This window comes from Pelodiscus sinensis, chromosome 1 (genome assembly GCF_049634645.1).
Source record: "Pelodiscus sinensis isolate JC-2024 chromosome 1, ASM4963464v1, whole genome shotgun sequence".
NCBI classification, from domain to species: domain Eukaryota; kingdom Metazoa; phylum Chordata; order Testudines; family Trionychidae; genus Pelodiscus; species Pelodiscus sinensis.
In genome coordinates, this window is record NC_134711.1 from 169,486,476 (window position 1) to 169,499,619 (window position 13,144).

The following is a 13,144-nucleotide window of genomic DNA, read 5'->3' on the forward strand; positions in this document are numbered from 1 at the left end:
TTTGCAAAAGATTTTCTTGCAAGTGAATCTTGTTCTCTGTTACCTTTTCCTTTCTCTGGGGTGACTCAATTGTCTAACCTGGCTGTGTCGATCTTAATCTAACTATCCTAAGTACTGTGGCAGGGTAAATGTGTTTTAGTGTAATTGAGGTCCTGTATTTTCTGTCTTCAGGTCAGCTGCCTGGTACTCTTTAACTGTTTGTTTGGGGTGAGAATAGCAAGCCTATTAAGCCTCCTGAATCCCTAGAAAGAACCTAATGGGAGTGGGCAGCTTGCTCAATTCTACAGCAACAGAATCTGCTGAATCCCACTTCTAAAGCATTGAGAGTTGAAATGCATCTCAGGGGATATGAACACATGTGAATTAAGAATGGGGGTGCAATATTTATTGTGCTGACACTTAATATGGGCATTCATAACAATGACAAATTATAGCCCTAGACCAAGGACTCCAGGAGGAATGAAGCAAGGTGCCAGAGCAATAAATTAATTGTACTAAATCTAGTGTGTGTGTGTGTGTGTATATATATATTTTTATATATATATATATGTATATATATACAGGCAGTCCCCGGGTTACGTACAAGATAGGGACTATAGGTTTGTTCTTAAGTTGAATTTGTATGTAAGTCGGAACTGGCTCCAGATTCAGCCGCTGCTGCTGAAACTGGCCAGGGGCTGACTACAGGAAGCTGGAGGCAGAATTGCTCTGCCCCAGCTTCCTGGAATCAGCCACTGATCAGTTTCAACAGCGGCTGAATCTCGAGCCTGGGACAGAACAGCTGGGCTGCCAGGTAGGTCCCTGCAGGACCAACCCGGCAGCACCCCAGCTGCTCTACCCCAGGGTCCGCAACAAAAGCCTGGTCTGCTGGGGGAGGGGGGGGCGCACTAGCTGCGCCTCCTCCCCTCCCCCAGCAGACCAGGGACACCGAGAGCAAAGCCTCAGAGGCGCGGGACCCCTCCGCCTCCCCGGCTTTGCTCCAGGTGTCCCTGGTCTGCTGGAGACGGTCCCCAGCAGACCAGGGGCACCCGGAGCAGCTTTTCTCGCCCCGGAGGTCGAGGTAGCGGGACCGCTGTGCTCTGGGCGGTCCCGCTGCCTGCGAGCTCCGGGGCGAGAAAGCCCCGTTCGTAAGTGCGGATCCGACATAAGTTGGATCCGCGTAATTCGGGGACTGCCTGTATGTGTGTGTATATATATATATCAAAGAATAAGGAATAAAATGCAATTAGGGCCTTGCTTGACACAATACAGCACTGATGTACCAGTAAAACAATAAAACCTACTGGCACAAAGCGGTCAATGTGGAGCAGTAATATGCTGAAATATTGTTTCTAGGAACACAGTATAGGAGACAGTTACACAATAACGTCAACATCCTTAATTATGTGCATAGGGTAAACTATACCAGGTATTAAGAGAAAAATTCTACTTTTGCTTATCTAAAGAAGTTAATATGAAGAAGAAATTTGTCACTAAAAAAAGAAATGAAACTAATAATAGGTTTCAAAAAGTAAATTAATAGAAATGGCAAAGTATACAAATTAACACAGAAAATGTAGAGCTAGTTTTGATTACAGATATTCTTATAAAAATTCAGCACCTGAATTTTTGGACAGTAATGCTGGATTCTTAAAGCTACATCAGTCTACAGTAAGCCATAATTTCAGAGTAACAACATCTGAAAACTTTCACACCATATTTCATCAGGTTGTTTTTTTAACTTATTTTCATTGTTCTAGCAATTATTTTCGATTGCATTTTCCATTCAGACTAAAATTAGTTATTTCATTGTCCCTAAAACATTTCAGTAGACATATACAAATTGCATATATTCGGTGACTTAATGCAATGGAACAGTGGAACTTTAATAGATCATATCTGTATCCTATTGTATTTTAAGTTCTAGCAATTAAATAATAGAAAGGCACTTTGGAAAATACGTCTACAGCTCATGTGTTTTAGTTCATAATCTATAATATAATTAATAGCTATGGGAAGATCATTCTTATTTATATTGCTTATAAAAATCATTTATGGTTTAATTGCATTTAGCTGTTTATTAAATCACGAAGACTGTGTGTTTTGTCCTTGCTGCATCAGAGTTTCTGGTTAAAATTAATTGCAGCAAAATTTGGAATAATTGGTTTTACAATGAAACTGCAATTGTGAAATTATGTACACAAAGAAGAAGGACTAGAACTTACTCCCAATCAAGACAATGGTAAAATCCACATTGAATTCAGTAGAAACTGGAATGATCCCTGATTCCTTTCCATGCCACCCCCAGGGCAGATGGTAAAGTAATTAGGTGGAAGGAGATAATTAAAAGCATTTTAAAAAATATATTATTGTTTATTCTTAGGGAGTCAAGGACATAAGAAGGGTGCCCGCACCCCTAAGGCATCCAAGCAGGCTGGCATGAATTGGGCAGATCTACTTCCACCACCCCCAGCGCACCCTCCTCCCCACAGCAATAGTGAAGATTACAGTCTTTCTGTGGATGAAAGGTAAGAAAAATGAACAAGTAATCCTTTTATCATTTTGCTGTCAATATAGCTCAAACTGATTTAATTTAATCTAATTTGTGCTCTGCCAACATGGTAGCTAAGTATTCCTTCAGTCCATTTTGGATGTTCCTGAGCTACATATAATATTGCTTAGTAAATGCAAAGAAGGCTTTTAATAGCCTTAGGTCAATGCATCTTTACCAGCTGTGATTCCTGTTCTGAAACTGAAGCCCTGTGTGGCTTGGATTTTAGCATGTTACCTGCTATATAACTCAACTTCTGTTTTTCAAATACATTATTTGAGGAATAATAATATTCACTGAATAAGATATTTACCTAATATTGTTTTTTTCTGTTTGTTAATTGGCCCTAATAGCCATTTTTGTCACCTAGCAACTAATTTAGGTTCTTATAGGTCTCATGGATTGAGGGACAGTTCAGTGGTTTGAGTATTGGCCTGCTAAACCCAGGATTTTGAGTTCAATCCTTGAAGGGTCCATTTAGGGATTTGGGGCAAATCTGTCAGGGATGGTACTTGGTCCTGGTGTGAGGGCAGGAGACTGGAGTTGATGATCTCTCAAGATCCCTTCTAGTTCTATGAGATGGTATATCTCCATTTATTATTAGGAAATGAAATCTTAGCCATACTGAAGCCAATAGCAAAGCCCCTTTTACTTCACTGGGATCAGGATCTTTCCATGACCCCTTTATGAAGAGAGGACAATAAAAAGTGTGATTTTTGCCTGGCTATATAGTTATATATCAGGGGTGGGGAACCTAAAATCTACTATCTTAGGCCTGCCTAGACTCTGGAGTATGAAGAGAATGTGGGGAATGTGGTGTCTTTCTCTTTTTCCTTCTCAGTCGGGGGCCACTTTGCTTCTCATTTGTATGTGACCCCGACTGAATTTTCCGTGGGTCAGGAACCCCTGACCCAAAAAAGGTTCTCCAGCCCTGTTGTGTATGGTACACTTGTTTGATGCAATACAAATATAATTTAAGCTATAGTCCTCACTTTTTAAAAAACTATTTCTCAGTTATGACCAAGAAATTCCATGTCCAGTGCCACCTGCAAGGATGTATCTACAGCGGGATGAGCTAGAGGAAGAAGAAGATGATGAGCGAGGTCCCACGCCTCCAGTCCGAGGAGCAGCTTCCTCTCCTGCAGCTGTCTCCTACAGCCATCAGTCTACTGCCACTCTAACACCCTCACCCCAAGAAGAACTGCAGCCCATGTTACAGGACTGTCAGGAGGAAATAGGCCATATACAACACCAATCCGACCGTAGGTATGTTGCTGCAAATATGGAGAGCTGGCAGATGAAATTCCATTCCCACTGAAGTCAATGACAAAAGTCACGTTGACTTCAAGAGTCCAGGATTTTACCCAAATGATTTACTGTGTTTATATTTAATTTTTAACAGGGGCAAATTCTGGTCTGCAGGGTTAGTCCCTGATGGGCTCCCACCTCCATGTTTACCTGTGCTTCCGCAGGTATCAGAGGATTGCAGCTCTCATTGGCCACAAATTGCCAGTCTCGGTCTATGACACTTCCCACCGTTTGCATTGGCCACTAATGGTGATTCGCGAGCAACCAGAGCCATGATCCTCCGGTACCTGCAGAGACGCAAGTAAACGTAGTGGTGGTGGCCTGCCAGAGACTAACTTTGTGGGCTGCCGTTTTTTTTTTATTGCCCTCTCCTGATTTACAATCTGGTAAGATTTGACTATTTATTTTCACAGAGATAGGTAATTAAATTGCTTTAATATTATAATATGGAAGGAAATACAGTATGTCATTTTTTAGTACAGTACATACAGTGCCGACACGAGTTAAATGCACAGTCATCAGGATACTAAAGTGGTATAGTTAACACAGTTTACCATGTAATTACAGTTCCATTGTTTCCAATAGATTTACTGCATTATTAACATAAAATAGCTTGCATTATTTCATAGTGACTGTGCAATTAACTTGTCACCAATGTGTGTGAATATATATAAATATATAATTTATATAACCTATAGGTTTTCCTCTTTTCATAAATCGTACTGCAGTAAATTACTGCTTGTGAAAGTTCCTCAATGATCCCACCTTCCTTCATTTTCTTAAATAAAAGATGGACATTAATAAGATCTATATTTGTTGCAGAGAATTTTTTCTTCCTTTTTTAATCTACTATCTGTCAGTATGCTTGTAGCTTCTGTCTGTTAAAAAATTGAATTCTGACAAAATGTGACTATTGTTTAGCTTGCTGTTTTGTTGCAATAATACAGATTTTGGATCCAAGAATATATTCTTTATAGCTTTATTCTCCCATTGACTTCTATGTATTCAATTTATGATCACCTATTAGGTTTAATAGTCCATTCGTTTTATTTAATCTCTCATTATTTTCAACAATTTCTAGGCTTATTGTTCCAAAATCAGGTTAGCACTTGTTAATTAATTATTGCTGAACTTACTTCAAAGCAATATTTTTCTGAAGTATCATCATGTTGAATTAATTGCTTGAACATTATTTATTTAATGCAGCGTTTTATAGATTTGTTTTTCCAGAAAAAGAATAACTATTAACTTTTTTAATTTTTATTTTGCCCATTTTTATTGTAAAGTCAATTGTGATATGTTAGGCCATGCTTTTTGAAAATGGCTTAAAATCTGCCTTTAATTTTATCCCCCATTTTTCCTCAGTGTTCCTGTTTCTTCCTCTCTACCCTGGCTCATATTCTGTGACTTTCCCTGTTTCTTCTTCCTCATGACTGTCATTCCTTCTTTCGCTTCCACATACACCAGGGCTACGTCTAGACTGGTAGGAATAAGAGATCCTCTGGAAAAGGGCTTTATTCCGGAGGATCGCGCCAGTCTAGACGCTTTTTTTCCGACTTTTCCCCAAGCCGGAAAAAAAGCGGCGGACATGTTTATTTAAATCCGCGGGGGATATTTAAATCCCCCGCGGATTTCCCTATGCTGACTTACCTGATTTGCATCCCTTTTCCGGAATTTGTGGCCAGTCTAGACGTAGCCCAGTTGAAAAGGAGGGAGTGACAGCTTAATTCTTCTTTGGGTGTTGCTTCCCAGATACTCAGGTTCTCTGGTTTGAATAGTGTGATGCAGTATGAGTATACCAGTATACTCTGTGCAAAGAAGAGCAGCCAGCTGGAAACTGGAATATCTCCCTCAGCATGAGGAGTGGGAGGTGGGCGCCACAGATGTATTATCAAATTTAAGAAAATATGATTGAGAGGTGGCTAAAAGGACACACCACTGAGCTCCTGGGGCATGAGTATTTGTAATGTAGGCAATGGAAGAAATATCCCACACATCTGTTTGCTGTTATTAAATGTGGTTAGATAAACATCAGTAGAGGATAAATGCTATTGCCTCCATTCTTTGCAAAGTTGCCAGTGACTCAGACTAATAAGAAAGTCAGTTGGGCTATCCTGGTTATGTGTCTTTTGCTTATCCAGTGTTGTCTCTTAGCTATTTACTGTTTCTTTTATTAAAATGAAGCCACTATTTTGTGTAAGTTCTCTTGCTTTGATCAGCAAGGCCGCCTGACTGCATATTGCACTTTCCTGGCATTTCTATGAACTTTTATGTTGAGGAGTTCATTGTAGTGTGCTCAGCACTTGAAGTCCATTCTGGAAAGAAATTTATATTAGGTTCATGGAGAGTGACATTTCTTTCTAATTAAGAACACATTTCAAATAGCACGTACTTTTGTATTCAGTGCAAAGATTTCTCAATTAACTGAAAATATGCATCATTGCAAACAATAAAAATATCTGGAAGAGAAATAAGTTGAGCATGTAGCGAAATTGGTATCAAATACTCATATCTGAAATATTGTATCTATAAGGTTGTTATATCTTGAGTCTCTGAACTCGAATCTGTTTGGAGAATGGAAATTTTACTTATCAGAGGGGGCTTTCTCCTATTCTCCTTGCTGCACTCCTCTCCAGTCCTTAAAGCTTTCTGTAATGATTCTGAAGCCATGCTGCGTGTTGTGGGCCCCAGGAATCAGGAAGCTGGAACATTGCTCTCTGTGTTGATGATTGCATGCAGTAACGTCTGTCTGGTCAGTGAGTTACAGCAGATTGAAATAGAGAGCTCTGCTCTGGAAGAGTGGACAAGCACAGTGAGATAGGAGACATTGTGACAAAGCCAGAGTCACTGTCATCTAGTTGCTGTAAGCCCATGAACATGCCCAGGTTCTCTGTTATCCTTCCTTTATGAGTTAGTGAGCAACCCAGAGAACAGGAAGACTGGTAGACAGATATATTACAAGAACATATCTTGCCAGGACTCCTTATTAAATCAATATAATTTAGCCAACATGGGGCTCTATACAAAGATGAATGAAGCTTCTTTTCACAAAGCTATGGCCTCTGTCATTTCTATTAAATGATTATTTGATTCAAATATCTCTAATTATCACTGCTCTTGTTGTCTTCCATAGTTAAGGCAACAAGCAGAAATGTGTTTAAAATATTTTTAAGGAAATGGTAGATTATTCTGTTCAAAGTTTTCTGCACTTGACTAACAAACAGTGTGGATAGTATCGTGAGCTTTTGTGGGCACAGCCCACTTCTTCATATGAATGGAGTTAAGAGATCCAGGGTACCAATAAATAGCAGAAAAAGAGAGGGGGATGCGGAGGGGAAAGAGAAGGAAAAAATATTGTAAATTAGAGTGTCCAGTTTGCTACATTGTAGATGTGTACTGTCCCTGGTAGTAAGAAGCTTCAAAGGCAATATATATAAGAACAGCCATACTGGGTCAGACCAAAGGTCCATCCAGCCCAGTACCCTGTCTGCCAATAATGGCCAATGCCAGGTGTCCCAGAGGGAGTGAACTGAAAAGGTAATGACCAGATGATCTCTCTCCTGCCATCCATCTCCACCCTCTGACAAACAGAAGCTAGGGACACCTTTCCTTACCCATTGGACTGGCTAATAGCCATTAATGGACTTAACCTCAATGAATGTGTCTAGTTCTCTTTTAAACCGTGTTATAGTCCCAGCCTTCACAACCTCCTCAGGCAAGGAGTTCCACAGATTGAATATACACTGTGTGAAGAACTTCCTTTTATTTGTTTTAAACCTGCTGCCCATTAGTTTCATTTGGTGGCCCCTAGTTCTTACAGTATGGGAACAAGTAAATAACTTTTCCTTATTCACTTTCTCCGGTCACATCTTTTGCTCACGCTTCCAGATGTTCATTTCCTAATGTAATTTTAAGCTCTGTCCTGAACTGTCACTCCCCTTGCCTTAACTGCACATGAGCTAAATTATGAAACACAAGGAAATGTATACATAAGTGAGCGCATTTTCATTAGACTGTAAGGCTATGTCTAGACTACATCCCTCTTTTGAAAGAGGGATGTAAATTAGACACATCAAAATTGCAAATGAAGCTGGGATTTACATTTCCCATTCTTCATTTGCATAATGGCGGCCACACATTGTTTTGAAAATGAGTATTTCGAAAGTGAAATTGCCGATTAGGCACGGTTCTTTAAAAAAAAACAACCCTTTTTCGAAAGATCCTGTACTCCTCAAAAATGAGATTTACTGCATCTAGACGGCGGTCTCACTTTCGAAATACCTGTTTTCGAAAGAATGCACAGCCACCATTATGCAAATGAAGCACAGGAAATTCAAATTCCAGCTTCATTTGCAATTTTGATATGTCTAATTTACATCCCTCTTTCGAAAGAGAGATGTAGTTTAGACATGCCCTGTATGTAACATACCATAAGAGAAGGCCAGTATCTTTTTTGATTGATTTCTGATTGTGTAGCTCTGTCAGTCATCTCTGATTCTAACAAAAAAGTAGAACCCTGCTACTTTCAAATCTAAAACCTGGGAATTTAAAATGATAAATCAAATTGGTTGGCTTGTAAGAGATTAATTCTACCAGGATACTTTCTTTTGGTCTGGTTATCTTGTGCAACTTAAATAATTTCTAACACTGTGTTTACATGCAGAAGACAGCCTGTGAGCCCTCCACCTCCTCCAAGGCCCATCTCTCCACCACATACCTACGGTTACATTTCAGGACCCCTAGTCTCAGATATGGATACTGATGCACCGGAAGAGGAAGAGGATGAGGCAGACATAGAGGTTGCCAAGATGCAGAACAGAAGGCTACTTTTGCGTGGCCTTGAACAAACACCTGCCTCAAGTGTTGGGGATTTGGAAAGCTCTGTAACAGGGTCCATGATTAATGGCTGGGGCTCAGCATCAGAAGAAGACAACATCTCAAGTGGACGGTCCAGTGTTAGCTCTTCTGATGGATCATTTTTTACTGATGCAGATTTTGCACAGGCTGTTGCTGCAGCAGCAGAATATGCTGGTCTTAAAGTAGCAAGACGTCAAATGCAGGATGCTGCAGGAGGTGAGTTCTATGAAGGCACGGTGCATTTGGCTGGGAATACAGAAAAGAAAAACTGCCATCATGTCATGTCTTATCCAGAGATTATCCCTGAATTTCTTAAATAACATTTAATCACGCCGTTCGCTGTTAATATTTGTACAAATTCAGCACGCTCAGAAAATTGACTTGCATACCCACATAATTATCTCCTACATTACTGCTCTTCCAGCAGGTAATGTATTATTTGCTGATGTGAAATGAGAGGCAGTTAACTCTCCTTAAGATCTCCAGGTTGGGAGGTGGGGAAAGCATTTCAGTTCAACAGTCCAGTTCGTGATATTAAATTTAATTGGTGCTAAACATGGTTTTACATAAAATCAGTTGTCCAAGATGTGGCTGCAAAACTGAAACCCATGTGCTAAATCATGGGGGAAAAAGACTAATTGATTTAATATTCAAACGCAGCTGAAATTATGATTGTTCTCTTAGGTTGTGTCTATACAGCTCCACCGTTTGGACTGTGTGTGTGTGGATAACAGTGAGAACCAAAGGGCACAAACTAAAAATGTTCCTAGTTTGCATTAATGTAGTCCTCTTCAAACGGGAGTTTGGAGACATGCCCTTAGAGTGTGGTGAGGGAGTCAAGAGTGAATCAGTGATACAGATAAAGGCTCATCTGGACAGTGGTCTGTCAGAGAGGGAGAAAAAATGGAATCATAGAACACTAGAACTGGAAGAGACCTCAAGAGGTCATGGAGTCCAGACACTTGTCCTCATGGCAGGACCCAGTACCATCTAGACCATCCGTGAGAGATGTCTGTCTAACCTGCTCTTAAATATTTCCAGTGATGGACATTCCAAAACAACTGAAGGCAATTTATTCTAGTGTTTAACCACCATGACACCTAGGAAGTTTTTCCTAATGTCCAACCTAAACCTCCCTTGCTGCAATTTAAGCCCATTGCTCCTTGTCCTATCATCAGCGGCCAAGGAGAACAGTTTTTCTCCTGCCTCACTGTAACATCCTTTAGATACTTGAAAACTTCTATAATGTCCCCTCTCAGTCTTCTCTTTTCTAAACCAAACAAGCCCAATTCTTTTAGTCTCCGCTCATAGATCATGTTCTCTAGAACTTTAATCATTTTTGTTGCTTTTTTCTGAACCTTCTCCTGTTTCTCCACATCTTTCTGGAAATGTGGTGCCCAGAACTGGACACAATACTCCAACTGAGGCCTAATCGGCTTAGAGAAGAGCAGAATAATGTCTTGCTCACAGCACTCTATTTAATGCATCCCAGAATCATGTTTGCTTTTTTGCAATAGTGTCACACTGTTGACTCATATTTAGCTTATGGTCCACTATGACAGTACTCCTTCCCATTCCGTATGTATGAAACTGTTCCTTCCTAAGTGAAGTACTTGGATTTGTCCTTATTAAACTTCATCTTATTTACCTCAGACTGTGTCTCTAGTTTGTCCAGGTCATTTTGAATTTTGACCCTACCCTCCAAAGCATTTGCAACCCCTCTCACCTTAGTATCATCTGCAAACTTAATAATCATACTCTCTATGCCATCATCTGAATTGTTGATGAAGATATTGAACAGAACCAGTCCCAAAATAGACCTCTGCAGAACCCCACTTGTTATGCCCTTCCAGCATGATTGTGAACCTTTAATAACTATTCTCTGAGAACAGTTGTGCAGCCAGTTATGCACCCACTATATGGTAGCTCCATCTAGGGTATATTTCCCTACTTTATTAATTAGAAGGTCAGGCGAGAATGTGTCCAATGCCTTCCTAAAATCTAAATACACTATATTCACGGTGCTTCCCTTACCCACAAGACTTGTTATCCTATCAAAGAAAGCTATTAGATTGGTTTGACATGATTTGTTCTTTACAAAACCATGCTGGCTGTTACCTATCACCTTATGATCTTCCAGATGCTTGCAGATGAATTCCTTAATTACTAGTTCCATTATCTTCTATGGCACGGAAATTAAACTGACTGGTCTGAAGTTTCCTGGGTTGTTCTTATTTCTCTTTTTATAGATGGGTACTATATTTGCCCTTTTCCAGTGTTCTGGAATCTCCTGACATCCATGATTTTCAAAGATGATAGCTTAGGGTATGTCTACACTACAAAGTTAGTTGGAACTAATGGACATTAGTTCGAACTAACTTTCATAGGCGCTACACTAGCGCTCCGTTAGTTCGAATTTAATTCGAACTAACGGAGCGCTTAGTTCGAACTAGGTAATCCTCATTTCACGAGGATTAAGCCTAGTTCGAACTAGCTAGTTCGAATTAAGGGGTGTGTAGCCCCTTAATTCGAACTAGTGGGAGGCTAGCCCTCCCCAGGTTTCCCTGGTGGCCACTCTGGCCAACACCAGGGAAACTCGTATGCCCCCCTCCCGGCCCCGGACCCCTTAAAGAGGCACAGGCTGGCTATGGTGCCCGTGCCAGGTGCAAGCCTGCCAGCACCCAGCCAGCAGACCCTGCACCTGGCACGGATCGAGCCACCCACCCGATGCCCCCCAGCCCTCCCCCTCTTCCCTGGACCAGGCTGGCGGCTCCCGGGAGCTTGCCCGGGACCGCAAGAGGCGGGCACCCACCTGGGATAGTGCGGACATTGTGGACCTCGTCCACAATCTCCGCACTAGGCACAGGAAAGTGGCCGACTTGGGCAGGAGAGCTGCCAGCCTGGCCACCCAGGAGCAGGTGTGCAAGAGAATCAAGGGGGTCCACTGAGACCCCCGACCCTGAGCCCTGAGCTTACAATGGCCGTCCTGGGTCAGACCAAAGGTCCATCTAGCCCAGTAGCCTGTCTGCCAACAGCGGCCAACCCTAGGGACCCTAGAGGGGACGGACCGAAGACAGTGACGAAGCCATTTGTCTCGTGCCATCCCTCTCCATCCTTCCACAAACCTTGGGCAGGGACACCACTCCTACCCCCTGGCTAATACCACTCCATGGACCCAACCTCCATGACTTGATCTCACTTCCCTTTAAACTCTGTTCCAGTTCTAGCCTTCACAGCCTCCTGCAGCAAGGAGTTCCACAGGTCTCTTTAGCCTCTCTTCATACGGGACCTGTTCCCAACCCCTGATCATTTTAGTTGCCCTCCCCTCTCCCAGCCTCTCTCTTCCCCTCTCCCACCTCCTTTTTCCAGTCTCCCCCAGTTTTGTTCAATAAAGACAGATTCCATTTTGGAAGACACGTTATCTTTATTTTGTACATCAAGAAGAGGGGCTAGGGAAGGGTAAGTGGAAGGAGGTGAGGGAGGAATGGGGCACGAGCCCCCGATGGGGAGGATTGGGCTGGCTCTGCGGGCTTCTGGGGGTGGAAGCTCTCCTGCAGCTCCCCAATTGCCCCCTCTCCCCAGATGGCAGCCTGCGGCAAGTGCAGCCGGGCTGATGGCCGAGTGCTGTGATGTGCCCAGTGTAGACACTCAGGGCACTTCAAGCCAGGACTGCTTTGCAAGCGGGGCACCCCTGAGAACTGTCTGTCCGGGGTGGGGGTCGGGACCCTTTAAGCACAGCCCTCGGCTAGCCTGAGGCAGCATCTCCACGCTCTAAGTCCTCCTCTGATGACCTGCCGGCACTGCTTCTGGCCATCCTTAACCCCGCTTCAGGGTCCACTTAATGTGGACGCGCTAGTTCGAATTAGCAAAACGCTAATTCGAACTAGTTTTTAGTTCTAGATGCGTTAGTTCGAACTAGCTTTGTTCGAATTAACTAATTCGAACTAAGTTAGTTCGAATTAGCGCTGTATTGTAGACATACCCTATAGGCTCAGATACCTCCTCTATCAGCTCCTTAGAACAAAATTCATATCCTGGGATTGTTATAACTTGGACATACTCATGTTGTCTGAACTGAACATTTATGCAGTTACATGGTTACTCATATTGGGTGCCCTTAAAATAATTGAAACATTTGTCTTTGTTTTTAAACATTACAATATAAGGGTGTAAGGGAATAGAGTATATCTAAGCAATGAAATCCAACATAGAAAGTTCAATTTTAAACTAATCTTGTTTCAAAATGATCCCTATGCACATCATATGTAAAGGACCCAGGAATTACTATATTTCATTAGTCCAGTGTCTGTCTCCTCATGTGGCTGGTAACAAAGGATTCAGGAGAAGGCACTAAAAGTCCAGAAGAAGTAGACAGTTTGGAATAACAAGTTCTGAGGGAAGTTTCTTACAGGTCGTTTATTCCCTAAAGAAAGGTGGTGTAGAGCCTTT

General features: G+C 41.9%; 1 protein-coding gene across 3 annotated transcripts in view; it reads left to right on the forward strand.

The window, feature by feature from the left end:
* The window catches only part of ROBO1 (roundabout guidance receptor 1), a 1,035,646-nt gene that overhangs the window by 997,728 nt on the left and 24,774 nt on the right, over nucleotides 1-13,144 (forward strand). For all 3 annotated transcript variants that reach the window (XM_006136943.4, XM_075909735.1, XM_075909745.1), the window contains 3 exons: nucleotides 2,363-2,507; nucleotides 3,545-3,796; nucleotides 8,502-8,911. In XM_006136943.4, the coding sequence (XP_006137005.1) occupies nucleotides 2,363-2,507; nucleotides 3,545-3,796; nucleotides 8,502-8,911 (807 nt within the window). The remainder of the gene's footprint in view (nucleotides 1-2,362; nucleotides 2,508-3,544; nucleotides 3,797-8,501; nucleotides 8,912-13,144) is intronic.